Source organism: Panthera onca, chromosome E2 (assembly GCF_046562875.1).
Source record: "Panthera onca isolate mPanOnc1 chromosome E2, mPanOnc1 haplotype 2, whole genome shotgun sequence".
NCBI lineage: Eukaryota > Metazoa > Chordata > Mammalia > Carnivora > Felidae > Panthera > Panthera onca.
Genome location: NC_138353.1, coordinates 60,447,402 through 60,471,330, shown reverse-complemented (window position 1 = coordinate 60,471,330; position 23,929 = coordinate 60,447,402). Strand labels below are relative to the sequence as shown.

General features: G+C 64.4%; 3 protein-coding genes across 7 annotated transcripts in view; 2 read left to right on the top strand and 1 right to left on the bottom strand.

Annotated features, from left to right (window-relative positions):
* Positions 1–5,462: 5,462 nt before the first annotated feature.
* PABPN1L (PABPN1 like, cytoplasmic) lies at positions 5,463–8,192 on the top strand. The gene is made up of 7 exons (XM_078438529.2): positions 5,463–5,711; positions 6,038–6,176; positions 6,479–6,546; positions 6,967–7,073; positions 7,210–7,297; positions 7,807–7,949; positions 8,153–8,192. Exons 1-7 carry the CDS (start codon positions 5,463–5,465, stop codon positions 8,190–8,192), a joined length of 834 nt encoding a protein of 277 aa, XP_078294655.2.
* A 3,686-nt stretch (positions 8,193–11,878) lies between these two features.
* Positions 11,879–16,093, bottom strand: TRAPPC2L (trafficking protein particle complex subunit 2L). Of its 3 annotated transcripts, XR_009615201.3 has the most exons (6): positions 15,995–16,084; positions 14,368–14,540; positions 13,091–13,178; positions 12,875–12,954; positions 12,650–12,740; positions 11,879–12,081 (listed from the first exon to the last, which is right to left on the bottom strand). XR_009615201.3 is itself a non-coding variant. In XM_060649947.2 (5 exons), the coding sequence occupies exons 2-5, from the start codon at positions 14,481–14,483 to the stop codon at positions 12,036–12,038; spliced, it is 330 nt and encodes a 109-aa protein (XP_060505930.1). In that variant the 5' UTR covers positions 14,484–14,517; positions 15,995–16,093; the 3' UTR covers positions 11,879–12,035. The 3 variants fall into 3 exon arrangements, 2 of the variants coding, with proteins under 2 accessions (XP_060505930.1, XP_060505929.1); XM_060649947.2 differs by lacking the exon at positions 12,650–12,740 and having other exon boundaries at positions 14,368–14,517; positions 15,995–16,093; XM_060649946.3 differs by lacking the exon at positions 12,650–12,740.
* GALNS (galactosamine (N-acetyl)-6-sulfatase) overlaps positions 16,069–23,929 on the top strand; it is a 25,183-nt gene continuing 17,322 nt past the window's right edge. Inside the window, exons 1-4 of one of the 3 annotated variants that reach the window (XM_060649943.3) lie at positions 16,069–16,294; positions 20,634–20,757; positions 21,072–21,146; positions 22,019–22,121. In XM_060649943.3, coding sequence (XP_060505926.2) covers positions 16,154–16,294; positions 20,634–20,757; positions 21,072–21,146; positions 22,019–22,121 — 443 coding nt within the window. In that variant the 5' untranslated portion in view covers positions 16,069–16,153. The remainder of the gene's footprint in view (positions 16,295–20,633; positions 20,758–21,071; positions 21,147–22,018; positions 22,122–23,929) is intronic. The other 2 variants (XM_060649942.3, XM_078439128.1) reach the window with 2 other exon arrangements.

Sequence of the window (23,929 nt, the reverse complement as noted above, 5' to 3'; positions counted from 1 at the left end):
TGCTGGTGAGTGGCCGTGTCAGAAGCGCATCTGTCCCGGGCACGTGGGGGGTCTGGGTGGACAGATCTAAGGCCCCGTTGACGCATGTCCCTGACACCAGGACTGGGGTGAGGTATGGAGGAGCCAGCCTGTTCCCCTTCCCCTCACAAGGTCGCCCTTTGGGGATCAGCAGACACATCAGAGAAAGCAGCACGTTGGCAGCCGGTGGTGTCCCAGCCACACCACAGGCTGAGGGTCCGAGACGGGACAGCCCCTCCCACCCTCTCTGCTCTGGGAGCTGGTGTTCCCGTGGGTCACTGTGCTCAGGCCGCGTTCAGCCAAAGACCTCGCCGCGGAACCAAACACGGATGGCCGGCTTTGGGGAGGAGGAGGGCAGGAGGAGTTTCTGCACTGGGGGTCGGACTGGGACCAGGGCACGGCTGTGCCCCTGCCTCTCTTATGCCAAGAGGGGACCCGCACACAAGCAGGTCTAGCCTCCTGCTCTCTGCTCAGCGGCTGTCCTGCCCTGCCGCTTCCCGAGATTATAAACCACGGGCCAACAGCGCAGCGTGCAAGGGGCTCCTTCCCGCCAGCCACCGCCAGGGTTAGACACGACACGCGGGTGACCCAGCGGCTCAGGGAGATGCCGCTTCTCATACAGCCTCCTTCCACCCAAATCAAACCAAAACGGCACCTCTGCTGTTCTGAGACCAAAGCTGCCACAGGAAGGCAGACTGAGGCAGGCAGGCAAGGTGGCAGCCAGGACTCCAGGCCACAGCGCCGAGCCACGTACGATAGACAGATCGGGGGGGGGGGGGGGGGGGAGGGGACAACAGAGTGGATGCTGGCACCCTAGACCCTCTCTGCCACCCCCCAGTGTGACCCCCCCGACCTTTCCCACCCCCTCCTCCATCTCCTTGTTTCCCATCCTAGGATATGTCACCATCCCCAGGTGATGTCTGGGGGGTGACAGTGCCTCCTATCCCATGTGTAAGCAGGTGGGCACCCCCTCCCCCAGGCTCCATCTGAATGGAGGGTCTCCATCCCCACAGCTCACCAGGACCGAAGGGAAGCCTTGGGGGTCCGGGAGGGTCAGGGCCGTAGGACAAGAGGAGCTAGACGCCCAGGCAAGGGGCTTCCCCGGGGCCCCCCAGGCGGGGCCCCTCATCAAAGCCCCTAGAGGTTCAGTGGCAGAAGGAGACGAACAGGAGAGGGGCCAGGAGGGTTAGGGTTTGGTTTCATCCCAGTGACAGTGGTGGAAAGGGATCAGGACAGGCCCCGCCCTGCTCCTGTTTGCCAGCTTTCCCAAACGTATCCTCAAAATGACACCAAAGCTCCTTCACCGTTCCAGCCTGCTCTAGCCGGCATGTCTGGCCATTATTCTTCCCGTCCCCGCAGCCAACCTACAATTGTTTCCTGATTCTTTTCTTTCCCCAGCTCACTCTTCTGACCAATCCGGCCATCTGGCCATCGGCCAACCCATTCATCCATCCATCCATCACCTATCCCTCTGCCCACCCAGCCACCCACCTCTCCGTCCACCCACCTATCCATCCTCCCTCCCTCCCTCCCTCCCTCCCTCCCTTCCATCCATCACCTATCCCTCTGCCCACCCACCCACCCATCTACCCGCCCATTCGCCCATCCATCCTTCCTTCCTTCCTTCATCTATCCATCCCCCCACCCACCCACCCACCCATCTACCCGCCCGTACACCTATCAAGCCACCCATCCATCCATCCATCTCCCAACCCACTCGTCCACCCACCTACTCACCCGTTCAGCCAAATACCCGCCCATCCGCGTGTCCATCCATCGCTGTGTCCCAGCTGTCACTCGAGTCCACCCTCCCCCATTCATACTTCCACCCGATCACCACCTGCCTCTCCACCAGTCACCCCTATACACACCACACACGTTATCTGTCTGTTCTCCAATCTAACCACACAGCCGTGCCTCAGTCCATCCGCCCCGTTCACCTCTCCATCCACCGAACCCAGAGTAGCATCACCAAGTCCCTCGGTGTTCCAAAGCTACGAGGGCATTTTGGATTTCCCGTGACCTTAACTGCCCTAAAGGAATCTGCCCGTGGGCACGGCCGGCCTCCCCCAGCACCTCAACCATTGGTCCCGGCCTGCTGCAGCGACACATAAGGCAGTACTGCGAGCGTTGTGAGTAGATTGGACCAATGTCCCAGCGGTAGCTTTGGCCGGCCTGGGCCCGCCTGGCAAGTGTGGCGGCCGTGGGCCAGGAGTGCTCATTGGGAGGTGGCCCACACACCTGCTCAGGGGCCCTGTGACCAGCGCCACCGGTCAGGGTGAGCACATTCCCTGGCAGGACCCCAACATGGTGGGGCAGGCCGCCCTCTCCTGTCCTTGTCTCCGGGGGTCACTGCCTAGAGGAGGTGGCCTCAGGAAAGGAGAGGGTGGGGGAAGAGAGTGCCCAGCGCTCCTGCAGCTCTTCCCCTCCCCAGGTGCTCGAGGCTGGCTCTGCCCACGTCCCACTCCCGCCTCCCATCCCGGGGTAGCAGACTCTGCAGACTGGCCATTTAGAGCTCCGGAGAGACGGAGGAACAGACCCTGCCCAAGCTGAACTTGGCCGATGGCGGGGGGGCGGTGTTCTCCCGGACACTAGAGGCCCCCGTGCCACAAGGGGCGTTTTCCCAGACGGGGCTGGGACCGCAGGTGGTCCTGCTAGCAAATCTGCAGGAGAAGGAGCCAGGGAGCCAGGCTGGGGCACATCTACTCCTCCGCCCGTCCGGAGGAGGCCCGGGGAGGCCCGGCGTCTGCAACGGCACCTGTCCGCTCCCACGGTTCTGGAAGACTCCATCTTGCATGCTTTCTATTCCTTCTTCCGCTCAGCCGGCCCCTGGAGTACCACCCCAAGGACCCCCTTGTGGCAGCAACGCGACATCTGGACTCAAAGCGGAGCCTGTTGTTGGGACGGAGGCAGGGGCGCCTGTCCACCTGGACAGAGGAGCCCAGCCAGGCTGGTCTCCACGGGCCAGGGCGGGCCACCCACAGCCTCAGGGGGACTGGATGGATTTTTCTCTTCTTTTTTTAACTCCCCAAAAGGAGTTGGACTGGGCGTCGGTGCGTCTCCCTGTAGCGGGTTTTCCCCAGCACCGCGGGACCCGTGGCATGCCGTCCCCGTCGCGTGTCCCCTGACGTGCTTTGTCTGACCTGGGTGCTGCAAGACGTCACGATTCGGGTCGCGTCCGTTATCCGTGTCTGTAATAAAGCCAACGTTTGCCATCACGGGCTGTGCCTCTCCTCGTTCCAGGTGTTCATTCACCGGAGACGTCCCGGGGGCTCCCTGGGAGCCGTGTGCGAGCGGCAAGGCCCTGCCCTCTGGGGGTGGGCAAATGGGTGACCTGAGTCGGGGCTGAATGGGAATGGGCCTCCTGGCTGGGTTCACCCACAGCCTCCCATGTGTTTGCACGTGGGGTGAACTTTCAAAGGCTGTGTCCGCTAGGTGATCTGGATGACCTCGGCTCCCCCCCACAAGACCCTCAGGGTGGACACCGAGGAGAGGGACACCTTGACCCCGAGGAGCCAGGGTGTCACAGCCATGGTGTCCTGGCTCCCAGGTCAGGTCCTCACCAGAGTCGGATGCCCAGGACTCGGCACTCCCGGTTTGCTGGCGGCTTCTGGAAGGAAGGGGTGTTATTAATACTCGGGCCCAGGCTTGGAACATGATGTATTCTGAAAGGCGTCATTGGAAAGGCCAGCCTGGGGGCAAGCCTGTCTCCACGCCAGGCGGCTGGCGGGAACCCCAGCTGGGCCTGGTGTGTCAGCAACTTCAGCCGAGAGCAGGGTGACAGCGTTTTTCCATTGCAGAGACCTGAGCTCAGAGGGAGGCTGGCCGGGGGCCCGGCCTGAGCCCAGCCGGCTCTTGGCTCGCACACGGCCACTGTGGTGTTCTGCCTCCCACGTGGAGGTGGAGGGAAGGGCCCGGGCCAGGGGCCCTCCCCGGGGCCCCGGACCTGCAAGGAGGGAGAGGACCCGACTGCCTCGAGTTACGGGACAGAGGCGGGCAGTGGCCACGTTTCCGTCCTCTCCCAGCCAGCTTTGGGCGGAGGTCCCGTCCTCAGCACAGAGGTGGATACTGCCCTTCAGGCACTGTGGCCTGCCGGGGGAGACCCGGGGGGGTGTGACGTACAGACCGAGGGGGAGGCCTGGCGCCATGGCCGAGAGAGAAAGGAGGAGGAATCAGGAAGGCTTCCTGGAAACAGCCGTGCAGTAGCGATGGGGCCCCCTGGAGTCTTGCCCCTGTAAGTGCACGTGGCTGTGTGCAGCTGGAAATAGAGCGGGTGTGGCGGGCAAGGTGCCCCCCGTGCATGCAGGACCACAGCAGGTCTCACGTGCCCCAGGCCTACAGACCCTGCCCCGGAAGTGAGAGAGCAGAGCCAGGCGAGCGAGGGAAGGGGGCTCGGGCCCGGGAGGCGGGGGCCTGCTGCTTCCGAGGGCTACAGCCGCAGCCACCAGTGCTCCCACACCCCCGCCCAGCTGGGCAGAGAGGCTGTCCCGGCTCCGGGGCCGCACAGACCCGCTCCGTGTAAGCTGCGCCTCTCCCCCCAGTTCCCAGCTCCCCGGGAGGAGACCCCGGTTTGCCCCGTGTGGACCTCCCAGCTAAGGCCTGGAGGGGGGCTCCGGGCCGGGCAAACGTGGCCAGAGGAGGCCCCCACAAACACGGCACGAAGCTGGAAAACACCAACCAGGAGCTCCACACGGCTGAGCCAGGCTGAGGCCAGAGGGGCCGCTCAGCGAGGACAGATGGAGAGCGGGGCACTTGGGGACAGAAGCCCACGGCCGCCCTCCAGGGGCGAGAACTGAGAAGCAGAAGCCTCACAGAAGGAAGACGAGCAGCCTTCGGGCCTCCAGTGTCCACCCCAGATCTGCCCAGGGTTCAGCCCTTAGGCCCTGTGGCCAGGACGGGACTCCGGCCTCCTGTGAGCGGCTCCCACCCACAAGCTGGCCCAGAGAGGGGTGCGAGAGGGGAGCGTCCGCGGGGAATCGATGGCGGGTCAAGAGGAGGGGCCGGGCCCTGCCGTGTGGCACACGCCCTGCCCTCCCTGCCCCGGTCTTTGCTCACGCCGGGCCCCATGCCCAGGCCGTCCTCTGCCCTAGCTCTGCCCCACCAGTCCCTCTAGGCTGGCCCAAACACGTCTCCTCCCGGAAGCACCCCTTCTCCTACGTGCCTCCTTCCTGTGGCCCGCTAGCCTGAGCAGGTGCAGTGAGCGTGGCAAGCCCTTGCAGGCGGAGCCCTCTTCTCTCCCCCACGGGGGGCATCGGCCCGGGTGAGGGAGAAGGGGCTGGCCCAGAAGCGGGGGCTGGAAGTTCAGCCCTGCGGGAAGCCTTTTAAGCGCTCTAGTGGGAGCAGCTGGCCCGGTGAGGGGCTTAAAACCCTGGGCGGGTGAGGGCAGGTGCTAGCGTGGAGGTGAGCGGCCAGGGAGGCCTCGTCCGCCTGCCCCCGACCCGCCCATGTGGCCCTTCCTCAGCCACGCTCTCTTCCCACCCCCGACCCAGGCCTGGCTGCAAAGGGCTTCCTCGGACCCTGAGGCCCAGGGCTGGGGGGCCTGGGGCAGGGCCGAGAAGCCCCCTCTGGAGCCAGAGGGTGGGGACAGGAAGGAGGGGGAGCCGGGGGAAGCGGAGAATGACCCCGAAGATGCAGGCTTCCCCCTGTCTCTCTTGGAGGGGGAGGAGCTGGCCGAGTACCCGGAACCCGACCAGGTAACACCCACGTGGAGCCCAGCGGAGCCTGGCCAGGACCTGGATTCAAGGGGACCCACGGCTGCAGCTCGGGCCTCTCCCGGGCCACTGTCCCCCTGCCTAGAAGAGGGTAGGGGGGCTGCCCACCCCTGCAAGGCTGGGTAGGATGGCAGGGCCCGAGTCCACATGGCCTTCCCGGTCCCGTTCCAGGACCCCTCCCCCCGCAGCCCGTCCCTGAGGAGCCAGGGACCCTGAGGCCGGGCACGGTCAGGCCCACTCCCCCCTGCCCCCAAGAGGAGCCCAGGGGCCACCCTGCCTCTGGGCTCAGTGTGGGGTCCTGCTGGCAGGAGCTGGAGGCCATCAAAGTGAAGCTGTGGGCCATGGAACAGGCCCAAGGACCGGAGCCGCCTGGGGCGCAGGGCCAGGCGGGACGGGAGGAGGGCGCCGGGGCCACACCGGCCAGGCAGCTGCTGAGCCCCGAGGCAGGTAGGAGCCAGGGGGCCGGCCAGCCCCTCCCCTGGCGGTGGGCCACCAGTCGTCGGGCACGCGGCTCTGAGCCCCTCCTCTCTGTAGTCTGGGCGGGCTGTGCTACAGGCCTAGTGCCAGCTCACGGCGAGGGTCTGAGGGTCTCTGCGTCGGGCCGGGCAGCGGCCCTGCAGGAACAGTCCCAAGGGGTGACCCTCTTCCCACAAGCAGTGAGGAATGAGCCACAAATGTGAGGCGTCTGCCGGGAGCGCCCCCTCTTGCCGGCAGGGAGACCCGCTGTCCTGAGGCCCCCCTCTCTGTAGGTTGCGCCTGCCCCGGGCCCCCCACGGAGCAGCTGGAGTCCGACCACAGATCCGTCTATGTGGGGAATGTGAGTCAGGGAGGGGGCAACATGGGGCCTCTTGGGGTTTGCCACCTCCTCCTGGCCGTGGGGTTAAAGGAAGGGACACAGGTCCAGGAGGAGAGAAGCCAGAGGGCTGCCCCCAGAGGGAACCTGGGCCCTGTGTCCTCACATCCTGCTTTCCCAGCATGACCTGGGAGTCAGGGTTTCCACCTGAAATCTCCGCTCGGCCAATCATTGGCAACAGATTCCACTTTTAAAAGCCACGTGCTCTCTGGACAGGCCAAATAAACCCGGGGGTCCGCCCAACACACGGGGGGCGTACGTCTCTGTCTCCGGTCCATCCCCAACAGGGGTGGGGGACAGAGACCTCCGCTACCAAGAAAACGTGCTGTGGGAGACCCCAGGAGGGTGAGGCCTCCCCACCCCAGGGGCCCGTACCTCTGGCAGGTGGACTATGGGGGCACAGCTGAGGAGCTCGAAGCCTACTTCAACTCCTGCGGGGAGGTTCACCGGGTCACCATCCTATGCGACAAGTTCTCCGGACACCCCAAGGGGTCAGTGCCAGGCAGGCCATGGGGGTGGGGGAGGGGGCTCAGGGAGGAGGCCCCCGGAAGGGGCCGGGCGCCCTGGGGTCCTGGGGAGCCTGGGTACCTCGGGGTGGCCCTCACCCGCCATGCCCACCCACCCCAGCTACGCCTACGTAGAGTTTGCTGCCGAGAGCTCAGCCCAGGCCGCGGTGGCGTTGGACAACAGCATCTTCCGAGGCCGAGTCATCAAGGTGCGTCCCCTAAAACTCTGCTGTGAGCTTCTTCACTTTAACCCGTTAATCCCCGAGGAACCAGGAAAACGCAAGCACAGGGAAGCCAAGACGACCCTTCTCCAATCCCCAAGTGTCTCTGGGCCTATTGGCCTGGCCGCAGGGGCGGCGGTTGCTTCCGGACTGGATGTGGCGTTGGGAGGCCCCCTTCCCCAGCTGGACCTTTGCGAGATGCTGGGCTGACAGGGGCACGTCACCTGACCACGTCTGTGGCTGGACAGTTCAGGCCTAAGCGGTGATTTTGAGAAGGTTGGCAGGGAGCAGGTTAGCTGTGGGTTTGGAATTACCGCCGCAAGGGCTGGCGGGCGCTGGGGGCCTGTGCACACCTGCCTGTGAGCCTCCAGCAGAGAAATCCGGGGTTTCCTGGAGGCAGCGTCAGCCCCGGGCTCTGGCCTGGGCTGGATTCAGGCCGCGCGGCGGAGAAGGGTCCAAGGACAGGGGTCTCAGAGGGACTCAGACTTTGGTTTCAGGTGCTGCCCAAAAGGACCAACTTGCCGGGGATCAGCTCTACCGACCGCGGGGGCTTCCGAGGACAGCCAGGCGCCAGAGGAGGACCGTTCCCCCGCAGCAGCCTCCAGGGCGGGGCCCGCTTCAGACCTCGGGGGCGGAACCGGTGGGCGGGGGCCGCGGGCGGGGGGCGGGGCCCGGGAGGGGCCCGTGGGCGAGGCGGGGCCGGTGGGCGGGGGCCAGGGAAGGGGACCTGTGGGCCGGACGGGGATGCGGTCAGTGGGCGGGGCCGAGAGGAGCCGGCGGGCGGGGCCTGGGAGGAGAAGCCGTGGCGGGGGGCCGAGCTCACCTCCGCTTCTCTCTATGCAGGGGCCGTGGACGGTTTTCACCTTGGTATTCACCGTATTGAAGGGAGGATCCGGTTTTGAGAGTGGGGCTGGGGTGGGTCAAGAGTAAAGGGCCGCGCTCTGGGCGGGGCCGTTCATTCAGCGCAGAGTAAATGCTCTGTCCCCTTCACGGTCCAGGGCCTCCCACCGCGGCCCAGACCCCGCAGCCGGAGCCAAAACCGTCTCTCGCACGAAGCAGGGCACGGGGGTGGGGGCTGCGGCTGGCGCGGAGGGCTACTCGGGGCTTTGGAAGGCGCTGGGCAGAGCCTCCGGCAGGCGGCGCTGAGTCAGCTCGGGGCTAAGTCGTTTTAAAGAAAAGTAGAAACGTGTCTTAATGGCAAGGAGTAAATTAAATTTGAATAATTTTTAAAAGCACACAACAGGCCTTGCCTTTATTCGCCTCCTCGGGCGCAGGTGCGGGTCTGACCGCCAAAGGCGGGGGATGGGTCCGAGGCCGGGCTCTATCCCACTTCACCGCCCCGTACCCTGGCCCGTGCCACCCGGGAGCCGGAGCCACCAGGCCCGGTGGCCCGCAGGGCGCGCCCCCCGCAGTAGGTGGCAGGCATCCGTGAGGCGCCGAGGGCGGGCGCGCACGTTGGAGGCCGGGCACAGGCCCGGCCCTGCTCAGAGGTCGGGGAAGCGGAAGGGGTTTCCCGCGCGGGGCGCTCTGACTGTGGCCCCTCTGTGCAGACACACCCGGGCCGCTCGGGAGGGCGCCGCATGTTCTCTACCCCTTGCGGGGCTGGGAGAGCAAACACACTTGGTTCTGCCGCTGCCAAAGAACCCCTCCCTGGGCTTTTCTAAAGGGACTCGGCCCCTTGCCGTGCTTGACCTATCAATCCCTTAAGCCAGGAACAGAGCTGCTCGGTGCTCGGCCCGCAGTTGGGGGCGGGGCAGGCCCCCTCCCGGCTCTCCACCCACATTTGTCTCTGGCTGCCTTAGGCCAGGTTCGCACTACCCCTGGGATCTGGGGTCAAATCTGACCCTTGAGTGGGGTGAATAATGTGCCCCTAAAAAAACATGTCCACATCCTAATTTCCAGAACCTATGAACGTGACCTCATTTGGAAAAAGGGTCATTGCAGGTGTGATAAAGTGAAAGCTGCCCACGTCATTCTAGATCACCTGGGTGGGCCCTCGGTCCAAGGAGCCACACACAGACCTGGTGTGGAGACAGCCGCAGAGGTTGGAGTGTGGTGCTGTACAAGCTGAGGAACCCCAGGAATCGCTGGTGGCCGTCAGAAGCTGGAGGCATGGGCCAGACCCTCCCTGAGAACCTCCGGGAGGAATCGGCCCTGATGACACCAGATCCGACTCTGGCCTCTGGAACTGGGAGGGGGTACATTTCTCTGTTCTCTACCCCACCCCCCCCGGCCCCTCCCCCATGAGAAGGTAGGTAGGAGGGGCTGAATGTCAGGCCAGGGCCACACCGGCCCTGGAGTCTGTGCGGCCTGGGCCACTTGCGGTCAGGAGGCATGCCTCCCCTCCCCCTTCCCCCCCCCCCCCCCCCCCCCCGTGCCCTGGGCAGAGAAGTTTACTTAGCAAGGGCAGATGACACCAGCCCCCACCTGGTGGGCACCCAGGGGCCGTCCCTCTCCTCGGCCAGGGGCATCTGCCGCCGTCCTGACGCGCTCCGTCATGCACGCGGCGGTCTTCTAGCCACAGCTGATCCCTTCCGTGTGGCCACTCTGAGGAGAGAGCGGGCCTCGGAGCCCCTCGTTTCCCATGGGTTTTAGGCCCAAGCAGACCATGGTGGAAGGAGGGCGGAGAGCACTCCTGTCGTGGCTGCGTAGGCAGCGAGGGCTCCAAGCAGTGAGCCACTGAGCAGACTCGCGTGGCTGTGCCCGGAGGACACGGAGAGGCACAGGCTCCCTCTGCCCCCGTCTGGTCCGGGGCAGAACGAAGGACAGAGATCACCTGAACGGTGGCTAAGGGCCGACTGGGAGCTGCACCTGATGGGGCCCAGCTCTAGGGCAACGGGACAGGCAGGCAGGTGGCCCACAAGGAGGCTAGCCTCAAGGTACAGAGATGCAGAAAGACGGTATGAAACCACCCCAAGACCGTTCTATTGGCAGCACAAGGGCTAACACGATACTTCTGACCCTTGCTTTTCTCAGACTTCAAGTGGGGATGCTGCCTAACAACGTGCACAAAAACTCCTGAATGTAAAGTGGGTACAGGGGTTGGTCTGGCTGCACCTACGAAAAAACTCAAATAGCAGCAGCTTCAACAAGATCGTTTATTTTCCTCTACGAAATGCTGACTATAAGTAATCCAGGGCCATGTCAATAAAGACCATGTTCCTTCTAGCTTTCTGCTCTCCATCCTGAGGAGATGCATCTTTTCTTCATGCTCTCAAGATGGCTGCCTTAGCTCCAGCCATCACGTCTGAGTTCCAGGCAGGAAGAAGGGAAAGGATGAAGGAAGCGTACTCCATCTGCTAGCTGAATCCCCCTTCAAAGTATCCTTCCTGCAAGTCCCTCCCGACACCACCCACTCACATCCCACAACTACCTGTCCTGGAATGCTACAGACAGTAGGAAATCTCTTCTGTCTGGTCAACTGTACCCAATAACACTGGGGCTTGGTTCGTAAGGAGGCAAGCCAGCTACCTGCAGGCTCTACCACAGCCGCTACGCAGGCAGGAGCAACTACCTCCAAAAGCTCAGAGCCAGCGGCTGCTTGTGGCTGCTTCTCCGGCCTCCTCCCCATCCCCTGGTTCCACCTGCAGCGGAAGGTGCTGGGCTGGCACTTGTGTTTTTAAGACATACTCGTTGACTTTTTTTCCTCTACTTCTGTAATTTGAAAAACGAGTCCCGCGTTCCTTAGAAGGGAAGGTCACCTCCGGGTCCCATCACGGTGCTAACGGCCTCCGCCATTCCCCAGGGGGTCCGGGTGGCCCTGCTCCTCGTCAGACCCCTTCTCCAGAGCGACTGAGGAGGGAGGGAGGGAGGGATCACGGCTGGCCCGGGGCACCCGGCTCGAAGCCAGGGCACTGACGACAGCACAGAGCAGACCGTGCGGTGGGGCTCAGACCCCGCGGGTCCTTGTTGCCAGATGACGAAGGGTGCCAGGGCCGGGGCCGCCTGATCCCGGATGGCAATGTCCCCTCGGTCACAGTCAACTAGTTAGGACTGCCATCCGGACTTGACAGAGCAGGCTTCTGGGGAAGCACGTGGCAGAAATCCGATCACATCGGTTGCTCCTCAAGCATACCCCCTCCCCCCGGCTTGCTCAGGGGCCTGCGGAGGCAGCAGGTGACCAGGGGCTCCGCCAACCGTTAGGGACCGCCACACGCTCCCCCAGGGGGAGGCTCACGGACTCGCTCACTCAGTGCTCAGAAAGCAGGCGGCAGCTGACGAGCTGAGAGCAGCTCCCTCCTGAGGCCAGGCACGAGTCCAGAAAGACAAAGCCAGGGGAGGACGTGTGGGCTCTCCGGGAGCCCCTCTAGAGCTGGCCCTGGGCACAGGAGGCCTGCCCCCACAGACCACCCCACCCGGTCAGCCAGCGGAGGCCGGCCTCGAGTCGCTCCCGTCTCTGCTGCCCCACAGCTGCAGCCCCCGCAGGGCCCCAAGGTCCGTGGGCTCCCTCACCCGCTCTCCCCGCCCCTCGTCCCGGCTCCGGTCCCTGACCTCTGTGCCAGCCTCCAAAGTGCCGCGCTACACGCTCTTCCGTCCGAGCCTCTGCTGACACAAGGAAAACACCAAACGTGATCTCAGAAGACCTTTAGTCTCCACGCACCGTGCCCGAGGCCTTGCCCCCAGCAGCAGGGACGCTCAGGAACAGGCACGGGATAATAAACATCCATCTGGACGATGGCTTATGTACACAGTGCTTGTCTTCAAGCAACGGCCGCTGAGTTCTCGCTCAACACACTTGTATCATCATAGACGTCACCATGCTGTCAAAGGCCCTGCAAAGAAACATAGACCGATTCGGAGAAGCGGACCGGGCTCTGCACCCCTGGACCGGAGGAGTCCTCCAAAGTCCAGTGAACGTGGCCTCGAGGCCAGGCGATGAGAACCGAAGTCTCCCACCTCCTCCTGCCTCACGGCCCTGCCCTGGCTGGGGCTCCAGAAAGGGGTGCGGGGCTGCGGTGTGGGTTCACGGGGCCACGGTACAGCAAGAACGGCTAACGGCGGTCCCTGTCCCGCACAGCCCGGGAGACACAGTGTCGGGGCTGAGGGGAGACACCACGGGAAGGGCCCGGCTTGGGTCTCTGCAGGGTCCTCTCGCCTGACGGCTGCGAGGAGCTCCCCAGGAACCGTGTCTAGGAACGCAGGGAATTCCCAGGGGCGGATCTGGAACATGTGCATTGAATGCTTCTTTATAAAGCATCTTTGTGACGTGCTAATGTCCCATCTGCATCGACCTGAGACCTGTGTGGCTCATACCTGCGACCCAATCTCCTAACCGTCCCAGTTTGACATCGAAGACCAAGTCTTTGTGTGTGGGTTCCGCGGAGGTGCCCCAGGACTTACGGGGCATACGCGGGAAACCAAGAGGGCAGGGTGTGTGCCCTGGCCTGCTCCCCCATCCTCTTCTCACATGTCGGAATCCACGTGGGGATTACTGGAAAACCAGGTTCTGCTGCGTCAGAACCACTCCTCAGAGGAACGAGGCCCGTGGCTGAAATCGACCTTCCCTCCCGCACGTTCAGAATCGCAGCTTTTCGCAAGGCACGGTCCACACGGCAGTCAGCTCACCTGGACTGAATGCGGTCCCCAGGGTTGTAGAAAGGGTTGCACATCACATCTGTGTAGGAATTGTGCAGCTTCCGGAACATCTGAGAAGGAATCAGTGGTGTTAGTTCACGCGCACACGCCGCGGCTGCCGCAATTCTGGCTTCTCGGCGTTTGAACACAAAGCGAGACAGAGAAAACGCACGAGCCCAGGAACGTCCTGAGACGCTGCGCACTTACACTGCGGATCTCGTTGTCTCGCAGCGCCGTGTTGGAGGAGTCCACCACCATGACGAACTTCACCTTGGAGTTGGTCACGTAGCCGTATCTGCACGGCTGGTCAGGGAACACTCTATCTTTTTTATTTTTATTTTTTTAACATTTATTTATTTTTGAGACAGAGAGAGAGAGAGCATGAACAGGGGAGGGTCAGAGAAAGAGGGAGACGCAGGATCTGAAACAGGCTCCAGGCTCTGAGCCGTCAGCACCGAGCCCGACGCGGGGCTCGAACCCACGGACCGCGAGATCATGACCTGAGCCGAAGTCGGACGCTCAACCGACTGAGCCACCCAGGCGCCCCGGGGAACACTCTTTCAATACGGAGACTCTGTGACGGCACGAAAAACGGCACCACCGTGGACGGCGTGTGAGCAGAGGGCCAGCTGTGCGCGTCCCTCGGCTCCGAAGCCACTTTGGCAAAATAGAACAACCTTGCATCAGGAAGGACCCTGGACCGGACCTGCCCCACAACACCGGGAAAGGACCACACGGACCATGCCAGGGGGACTGCACACTTCCCTGGGGCAGCTTCTGGTGTTTACAGGAGAAGGACAGGCAGCTAAGTCTTCTCCCGATCGGAGCTCCGGGGGGGCCCCCTGCCCACGCCCTGGGGCACCTCAACTTCGTTCTCCATCACTTCCTGGCCCAGCAGCACTAACTGCCAGTGCAGAAGCCCAAGAACCAGGCAGACCCTGCCTAAGGCACCCTCACCGCGACGAGCCACTTCCCCTGGTGGGACGGTGGCTCCCGGGCAGATGTCATCGAGGGCAAGCTACAGCACTGCTCGTGGAACGACCTCTGAACTCCACGGATGTCATGCCGTTTGTCCCCAGGGACTGGTCGAAACTTTACGGTGACTCGTGGGGCTGGGCCTGGTGACAAGTCTAGAATTGCTGTCCTTGCTCAGGAGCACTGGCCCCACTGAGACGGCACGGGAGGCAGTCCTCACAGGCGCTAAGTAAGAGGGCTTCTGCTGCTTCTGCAAACCGGACAAAGGGCAGGTGCAGACTGCCACTCAGTTCCAGGGAATCCATGCCCAGCTCTTCCCACGTGACCCTCCTCATTAACGTAAAAAAGGGTGTGAGGTCCCAATTAGCCTCAAGCTGCCCTAATTCTCTGCTGGTTGAGAGCTCTCGCTTTCTTCAGTTACACCTGGAAGCCAGAGGCAGAATCTCTGGATGCGAAGCCCCGTAGGGAGACCGCCCACGGGACCAGCCCCCGCCAGGTGTGAAGGATACACCTTGTAGTCCTCTGTGGGGTACAGCAGGCCCAGGTAGAGCTCCCTCTGGTCCACCAAGGCCTTCCCCATCGCAGAGATCTTCTCATCCACCACGTCCAGGGACGTGTGTACCATGTAGTGGAACTTCAGCTCATTCTCTGTGGGGGCGCTGCGGATGTAAAGAGGGTAATTCTGCAAGAAAGGATGTCGGCAACTGAGGTGACGGGGGTCCGCCCCGTGTGCACAGACCATGAGGACACGGCCACGGAGCACACGGACGACAAGAACCAATGAGTCACAGGAACATACTCTCATTCTCTAAAACCCATCGCGCAACCCTCCGAGCTGCCGTGGGCACTGCCTTCGGGGAACCCAGGCTAATCTGAGGTTTCCCTGTTGCCTGCATGGGGCATCATCAGCGGGGGGCAGGGGCAGAAGAACTGGGTTTGAGCACAGCCCGACTACAAGCCCTGGCACCTGGAGAAGTCGCTGGCCTTCTGTGTGGGGCCCCGTCCTGGAGTGTGCTGTCCTCCCAGCCCACAATACTAGCTGTTTCCCGATTCGTCCTCACTGCTACCGCTCCACCCGGGCAGAGGCACTCAGGTGCCCTCTGGCTAAACGCTGTCGAGGCTCAGCTCAAACCTTCCTTCATCTCTGCACGACCAATTCTTACCATTCCAACCCCAGGGGTTAATCGGATCTTCCACGGGCTCCCACATGCCACAATTCACGGATTCTGTCCTGCTCTTGGTGCCGCACAGATATAATAAACACAATGCTCTCTCTACCCTAACAGGTCTAACTAACATCTAGCGAGAAACCGTCAACAAACCCACCAGCAAATAACACGCTATGTGCTAAGACAAGGCCGCCCTTGAAAAGCTTCCCTAAGGATCACCTCCTAAGCCTGGTCTTCTGGAAACACAGAAGAATACAATATAAAACCACGTGGACGGCCGTTCAGCCGTCTGAGGATTCAGAAACAGCCTTCTGGAGGAAAGGAGATCTAAGGTGACCAATGTACGAAGATGGCAATGGGAAAGAGGGAGGAGCGTTCCAAGCGCAAAGGCCCAGAGGTGAGAAAGCTGCAGGTAATTCCGTTGGGTCGGAGTGGTTCGGGGAGAGGGGCATGAGGCGACTAGATTATTCTGACGTTCTCCGAAGGCAACAAGCCGCCACTGGCGAGATTTCCGGCAGGGGCGTGACACGGTCCGGTTAGCTTTAAAACAGCACCGTGGCTGCAGTGCGGAGAGAAGGCTGCTGGCGGGCGGGCGGGCGAAGATGCGGCCGAGCGCGAGCGCCCCGCGCAGCAGGATGTGCAGGATGGGCAGCTAGGCTCGGGAGCGAGAGTCAACGGAGCCCGCGGACTGACGGGCGGACGGAAGCGGGGGTCCGGGGCCGTGCCCGCCCCGGGGCTGACACTCCAGCCGCTGCGGACGCGGGTCTGGGCGGCACCTGTCCCCGCACCGCCCCCACCACACCGGGGCGCGGCGAAGCCCCCCAGGCCCGTGCTCGCGGAGCCCTCTGGGCAGGGAGGGGGCGAGGGCGGGGCCCGGACAGGGGTCCCGCAGCCGCGTCCCCGCAGGCAGCCTCTCGGCGGGCGCCCGCCCGGGGCAGGAGCGGGACAGGCCCGCCCGGATACGCACCTCCTTGGCGATCACCGCCACGCACACCGCCATCTTGGAGGCCCGGTCGGGCGTGTCACGTGACCCGGCCGCCAGTCACGCGCTCTCCCTGGCCCCGCCCCGCCGCCCGGCCGGAAAAGCTGCCCGCGCTGGTCGGTTCCTGCCGCTGGCCGGGGCTCGATGGCGCCGGGCGCGGTTGCTATGGCGTCGGTTGCCGCGGCGACGACCTGGCGGCTGGTGCTGCTGCTGCTGAGCATCGCGGGGCTCGGGGCCGCGGACGGCCGGCGGCCCCCCAACATCCTGCTCCTGCTTATGGACGACGTGAGTGCACCCGCTGATCAGGCTCCGGGGGAGGACCCGGAGTGGGAGGGGCCGTGGGGGAGTGGGGGGAGGGCCGTGGTGGCGAGAGACCGTGCGAGTGTCGTGGGGGAGGTGATGGGGGGGCCATGAGGGAGAGAAGGGCCGTGGGGGAAAGGCCCGTGGGCTGGGGAGGGCCATAGGTGGGGGAGGCCGAGGGGGAGTGTGTGGGGGGGGGAGGACCGTGGGGGGAGGGCCATAGGTGGCGGAGGCCGAGGGGGAGTGTGGGGGGGGGGAGGACCGTGGGGGGAGGGCCATAGGTGGCGGAGGCCGAGGGGGAGTGTGGAGGGAAGGGCCGTCGGGGGTAAGACTGTGGCTAGGCCGAGGGAGAGTGGGGGGGGAGGGCCGTGGGGGAGGTGGGAGGGGTCTGGGGAGAGGTCGTAGAGGTGGGAAGGGCCAAGGGCCCTTGAGGGGAGGACCGTAGGTGGGGCAGACAATGGGTGGGGAAGGTGGGCGGGGGGCTGTGGGGGAGGAGGTAGCTGCCCCAGGGCAGGAGGTGGGGCTATAGGTGAGGCTGTAGGTGGGGGAGGCCCTGTGGCACCCACCGGGGTGGGATTAGAACCTGGTCCTGTCATCGGTAGTCTTACTGCAGTAAAGCCGAATTGAAGTGGCCAAGTCCAGGCCGGCCAGGGGACGACTTCTTCTCCGCCCTCCCGCTCTGGAAGGACAGAGGGGCAGCCCAGACCGGCTCTCAGCAGCCCCCTCACATCCTGCTGCCATCTCCCCCTCCCCCAGCGCCTAGGGTGTCGGGGGCAGGGAAGGGGTGTAGAGCTGACCCCGGGCCCCTGTCCTGAGAGTCACTTTCTCTGTGTTTGGCCTGCCGGGTGTGCCCTGCCTGGGGCCGCTCCCGGCTTGCAGACACTTGTGGCCGCAGGTCAGGCGTTTGTGGGTTTGAGAGCAGAAGATGTTAGCTGCTGGGTGTGTGTGCGGCCCCAGGGGCGTGGTCACACGGGCCACTCTGGGGGGCCGGCCCTGCAGGGGTTCGCAGGATTTTTGGCAGCAGGCTGAGCTGTCGGTGCGTCCCCTTGTGACTTTGTCACCTTGCTCTATCTGCAGAAGCTGGGAGTGGAGACTCTGAACTTAGAGTGGGTTGTCAGGGAAAAGCGGGAGCACAGAGGGCAGGCCCAGGGTGCTCGACAGCGCTCAGGCCCCGTCCCTCTTGTGACTTGCGCTCCTCAAACCCTCGGAAGGACTCCGCTTCGGTGTGAGTCGGCCGGCAGCTGCGGCCCTTGGAGAGCTTCAGGACGGCCGCGGAGAGGCCGAGGCCAGGCTGGTGTGGGGAGCGTTCAGCCTGGCCCTGACCTCCAGGGAAGGCCAGGGGGTGGAGTTTGAGTTCCATCCCTGACGACAGTGACTTAATCGGTCACGGCCTGTAGCGAACCCTCCGCGAAAACCCCGAGCAGTGGCAGCTGAGGGGTTCCAGGCTGGTACCTCCATGGAGGTGCCGGGAGCGTGGCCTGACCAGGGGGCAAGCAGGCTTCTGCCCACCCAGGCTCCCCTTGGGCTGTTCCGTCCATCCCATCTGGTGTTCCCGAGTCACACCCTTTAGGACAAACTGGTCTCGGGAAATACGACGCGTTCCTGGGCTCTGTGAGACGTGGCAGCCAGTCCTTGGGTTCCGTCAGAAGTACAGAGGCCTGGAACACGCAGCTGGTGTCTGCGGTGGGGCCAGCCTGTGGCACTGAGCCCCTGACCCGTGGGGTTTGATGCCAGCTCCTGGGAGATGGGGCAGGACTGGGTGGTTGGCACCCAGGAACTGAAGAAGCAGTTGGTGTGGAGAACTTCCAGAGTTAGTGTCAGAAGTGTTTCGAGTAGGGGCGCCCGGGGCGCTCAGTCGGTTGAGTGTCCAGCTGGTGGTTTCGGCTCAGGTCATGATCTCACAGTTCGTGAGTTTGAGCCCCGCGTCGGGCTCTGTGCTGACAGTGCAGAGCCTGCTTGGGATTCTCTCTCTCTGCCCCTCCCGTGTGCGTGCGTGCACCCTCTCTCTCACTCTCGCTCTCGCTCTTTCTCTCAAAGTAAATAAAATTGAAAAATAAAGTTGTTCGAGTAAACATTGGAGTTTCCCCAAAAGGCAGACAGAGACCCTCACGGGACCTTTGGACCAGGGCCGTGGGCCTCACGCAGCTGCCGGGAAACATTCAGGTTTCAGAGATTTAGCTCAAGAAAATGAGCGTAAAGTCTCTTAAAACTTTTCCCTATTAAAATCGTGATTTCTTTTTATTAAAAAAAAAAAAAAATAATAAGAGTTCTTCAGCAGTCCTGAAGAAAGATCCCAGACGCTTCTGTGGTTCTGCCCTCCGGGGACACTGAACGTGCTGGTCTTTAGTGTGTGAACTTGCTCAGGGGACGGCTGCTCCCGAAGCAGGTTGTGGCCTCTCGGGAGACCCCGTCCCGATGGCTGTGACGGAAACTCCGCTTCCTGGGGAACAACAAGTCTTGCACACGCGCCCTCTGTGTCTCCCTGCGTGTGCCAGCCGCTCAGAGCCGGGCCCCCCGGAGGCTGGTGTGAGCAGGCCCCTTGGGCTGGCCACACTCTCCTGAAGGCTCACCCTTTCGGATTCCTGCCCTCCCCTTCTGTCCCCGGGCAGTACCCGCTCTCTTCGCCAGCGCCCGTAGCGTTTTATGTCGTAGTGTTTTGAAATGATCGTGTTTTGGGGACGCTGGGTCGAAATCCATTAACTTCTGTTTCGTTCTGCCTTTTCGAGGGGCTGCTGGAGGGCCCAGACGTGCACGGGTGACTGTGTTTTGTCGAAAGCGTGGCCTCAGGCCCAAGAGGTCCCAAGTGGTGGTGCGTGACCGGCACCGCGGTGCTTTGGCTTGAGGGGACTACGTGGGGAGCCCCCCACCCCCCGGACACCCGCTGTGGGGCAACAGGAAACCGTCACAGCCGGCCGGGAGGGTCAGGGCTGGGCCTCTCTCGTGCAGGTTCCTCCTTGTGGCCTTGGGGTTGCTTGGCAGCCAGAAGTCCTCCAGACTTCTGGGCGGCCAACATTGGTTACTTGGGACCTGCTGATGATAATGACACGACACGCACTCGGAGTGACTCAGGCGAGGATAGCAGTTCTGGCTCTCCCAACCGGATAGGCCCAGCCGCTGTGGCTTCAGGCCAGCAGGATCCAGAAGCACGCCCCCACCCCGCCCCCAGCCGTGTCTCCAGGCCCGGTTGCAGGGTGCGCTGCCTTGATGGCTCAGGTGGCTTGCCTGGGTCAGCCTCGCTGGGGAGGCCCAGTGCAGGGAGCGGGATGGGGGCAGGCGTGACGGGGCCTCCTCGGCTCTCCCGGGTGGCACCCGGCAAGGGCCAGGACCACGGACGGACGTCTGTGTCGGTGTTCCTCAGCGTGTGCCTGCAAGCGGGCAGGTCCCGGGCGGGCAGGCGCACGCCCCAGGAGTTTAGAAGATGTTGGGAACGACCGCAGGGTCGGAGAGATCGAGCCCGGCGTCGGGCTCCATGCTAACATCGTGGAGCCTGCTTGGGAGCCTCTCTCTCCCCGTCGCTGTTCCTCCCCCAGTAGTGCCCATGTTTATGTGCACGCACTTTCTCCTTCTGTCTAAGTAAGTAAATAAATAAAAAGAGTTATCTTTTCTGTCCGAGTCCTGGAGGCCAGAGGGAAATTGGGGTGGCAGCAGGACTGGCTCCCCCGAGCCTCGGGAGGAGCCTCTCCTGCCTGTCCTCCGGCTCCGGTGGCCCCTGGCCTTCCCGGCTTGTGGCCTCGGCCCTCAGCCTCTCTCCTCCCACGGTTTCCCCGTGTCCGCATCTCCTGCCTGGACAGGAGTCGTTGAGTTTGGGGCCCGTCTCCCCCCAGCGATTCCACATCTTAGCGGACGACACCCGCGTTTCCAAATAGGAGGGGTGCGCGGGGTCCGAGTGGACCTGACGTTCGACCCGGGACCGCGTGGATGGGCCGCGTTCTGTACGTGCACCCGGCACGTGACAGGCTCTGGGGCCGTCGTGAATCGCGCCGCCGTGGACGTTCGCGTCATTCGTGTGGTTGCGTGTGGCGCCAGCTGGCCGTTCCCCGGGTAGACCCGGGCGTGGGGCCACGCCGTGGCGAGCTTGGTGGGGAGCCTGGCCGCTTCTTCCTCGGCCTGGCTTTGCGCAGCAGGCTCGGGGGCTCTCGCTTCTCGTTGCGCCTACATGTGTGTTTTGAGCCGCCGGCCCCGCGAGCGGGAGGCCGCCGGGCTCTGGGGTGTGGTCGGTGAGCTCTGCGGCTGTGGGGCGCGGCGACGGCAGCTCCGGCTTTCCCGTCGCGACTCCCCCGAGACGGAAGGAGGTGGTTCCACCTCTCCGTGCCCTCTCCTGCAGATGGGGTGGGGCGACCTGGGCGTGAACGGAGAACCTTCCAGAGAGACCCCAAATTTGGACCGGATGGCCGCAGAGGGGACGCTCTTCCCAAACTTCTACTCAGCCAACCCGCTGTGCTCGCCGTGTAAGTCGGGGCTGGGCCGCGGGCACGAGGAGGGGGCGGGCACCCGGGCGGCCCTGGCTCCGCCGCTCCCGCCTTTCTTCCGAGCGGAGCGCCACAAGGGCTGGCAGGCGGGTGCGGCCTTTCCCCCCGGGGCCCGGGCCCCGTGCCGTCACGGGGTTGGGAGGTAGAAGCCGCCCGTGGCCTCCTGGGACGGCCGCTCGGGCTGCAGAGACGGCCTAACGTGCGGCCCCGGGAGGAGCAGGAGGGCCGGAGGGGCCGGCCGTGGGGCTCGCGTGGGACTCGGGCTCGCCACGGTTTCTGTTCTCCCCGCGCAGCCAGGGCGGCTCTGCTCACCGGACGCCTGCCCATCCGCAGCGGCTTCTACACCACCAACGGGCGGGCCAGAAACGGTACGCTACCCACCGACGGCGTCTGCGGGCGCGGGGGGCCCGGGGAGGAGGGCCGGGGCTGGTCACCGTGGTCACATGTGACCTTGCGTCTGCGGAGTGGTGCCCGTCACCTGGGCTGGGAGGTGCCGTTCGGGTTGTAGCACGTCGTTTGAAACAGACCGTTGTGGTGCTTCCGCTCAGGATAGTGCGTTTTGGGGGCTCCTGGGGGACTCAGGCGGTTGAGCGTCCGACTTCGGCTCAGGTCACGGTCTCACAGTCCGTGAGTTCGAGCCCCACGTCGCGCTCTGTGCCGACAGGTCGGAGCCCGGAGCCTGCTTGGGATTGTGTGTCTCCCCCTCTCTCTGCCCCTGCACCGCTCGCACGTGCACGCTCTCCTTTTCTCTCTCTCTCAAAAATAAACAGTAGCAAGAGAAATTTAAGACTGCATTGTTTTTGAGTTTACCTATTCATTCTGAGAGAGAGGGGGCGCACGCACGTGCAAGCGGGGGAGGGGCAGAGAGGGAGACTCCCAAGCCGGCTCCGTGCTGTCAGCGCAGAGCCCAGCACAGGGCTTGAACCCCCAAACTGTGAGATCGTGACCTGAGCCGAAACCAAAAGTCGGACACTTAGCCGACTTGAGCCCCCCAGGCGCCCCCAAAACCGTGCGTTTGAAGAGGAAGGTGGGGGGTAGTGGGCGGTCTTCTCAGGGACTCGGTGGAGGGCCCGCCCGGTCTCTTTCCGGCTGCAGCTGTGACGAGGACGGCCGGGCCCAGCACCCCTCCCTGCTCCTCGTACCCGGGCGACTTGGACGGTCGTGCTGCGGGGATCTCGGGGGGCCCTGGGGAAACAGGGGCATAGAGAGCCCGGGGAGCACACGCCGTATTGCCCTGCAGCCTACACACCCCAGGAGATCGTGGGCGGCATCCCGGACGACGAGCTCCTCCTGCCCGAGCTGCTGAAGGGGGCCGGCTACGTCAGCAAGATTGTGGGCAAGTGGTGAGTCCTGACCCTGCTCTGGAGCGTGCCCCACGCCTGGGATGCTGGCGAGACGCTTCCGGGAGGCGGGTCCTCGGGTGGGAGCGGGAGTCCGCTGTCCCGCTCCCACGTCACCTTCCCGGCCGCACACCCTGCCCCCTGCTCGTCTCCCCGGGGTGCCTGTCAGTGCGGGTCGTCCGGCACGGGTGACACCGTGTCGGCAAGCACAGGTGCTCTGTGTGTGGGTGGTGTGACGAGGCAGCGGGAGGTGACGGGCAGCCCCTCGGTGTGGGACCGCCGGGACCCGGCGATGGGACCCCGGAGGCTCGCGTTGCTGTGCGTGTTCGTGCCAGAAGCAGGTTAAACGGCTTCTTACTGCCCGGGGTCCCCGGGTGCGCAGCCCCGGAGGGTAGGTGTGGAGGCCAGGTGTTCTCTCCTTCCTTTTCCGAGTTCCGGGGCTCTTGGGAAAGAGCAAGCCCGCTTCCTACCGGGAGCCTCTCCGGTTTTCCAGTCCTCGTGGCCCCCCCGCTGCACCGGGGCCCCTCTGGCACTTGCTGGCACTGCTCTGCCCGGGACGGGCACCTCGTCTGTGCCCCTTGGGGGGGGGGGGGTGCCGGGTGCAAAACACGGTGGTCACGTCGACGGGGGTCCACGGAACCCGGAAGAGTAAGGGTCGGAAACGCAGGAGCTCCAGAAGCTGCCTAAGGAACGCGTTCTCAATCCCGAGTCCAACCGGGAGCAGAGCTCCCAGCAGGTGGCGGTGGCGGGGCAGAACCGGTGGGGCCCCGTCGCCCGCACGGCCCCTGGTGGTGCCTGGGAGACTGGCAGAGGGCGGGAGCGAGGCCTGCGGGACCGAGTCTGGGCGGCGCCCAGCCCAGCAGCTCTACCCCGCGTCCCGCAGGCCTCCCGGGCGGGGGCCCGTCACAGGGCCACACTGGGTATTGGCGGCCGTGGCCAGACTTCCCTGACCTTCCTCCCGGCGCCCCTCGTCCAAATTCCTCGGCTTGACCAAGTGCCGGGGTGGGTGCGGCCAGGACTAGAGCGAGAGGCTGCTTGGGCCGCCCTGGGCCCAGGGGGCCGCGAGCGCTGCCACCGCAGGCTGAGCGTGGTCGCCGGACGGCTCCGCGTGGGCAGGACCTCGGGCGGGTGTTGCTGTCAGGCAGAGGCCGCGCGAGCCGGCGCAGGCGGGCAGGCAGGGGTGCCGCGGGCGGCCGCTGTGGCCTGCTCCCCGCTGGGGCTGGAGGGCGCTGTTAAGTAACGGGGCGCTGTAGCGGTGCGCCCCGGGAGGACGGGAGGCGCCGGGAGGGAGCGCGGAGCCTGCGCTTAGGTTTCTGCCAACAGAGAGGTCCCGGCAGAGAGGCGTGAGGTTGGCGCCCGCCGTGTGGCGTTCCGGAGGCAGAGCGTTCTAGAGCTAGCCGTGGGAGCCGGGCCCCGAGACCCACGTTTCCTGGCATCTTCTTAGACTCCGTTGCTGGGCACCTCGGCTCTGGCCCTGTGTGGCTGCCCTCCCCCAGCGCACCGCACCCTCCTCGAGCGGGTGACCGAGCCGTGTAGCGAGCTCATGGTGCCCTGGGATCCGCACGAGCCACTGCGGCCCTTCAGGGCAGGGGGAGGGCTCCCCGGGGGCAGCAGAGGAAGGACCCTCTGTTGCAGGGACGCTGTGCGCGAGCTCACATGGTCACGAGAGCATATGTGACCCCCTTCCCCGGTGGGGTCGCCTTGCTCCCCAAGAGCACGTGGCCAGGGTGCACCACACGCGTCTAGCCGTGCTCAGGCACTGCCGGCCCCTCCGATGGGCACCTCCCGTTGGCAGGAGAGCCTGACATTCG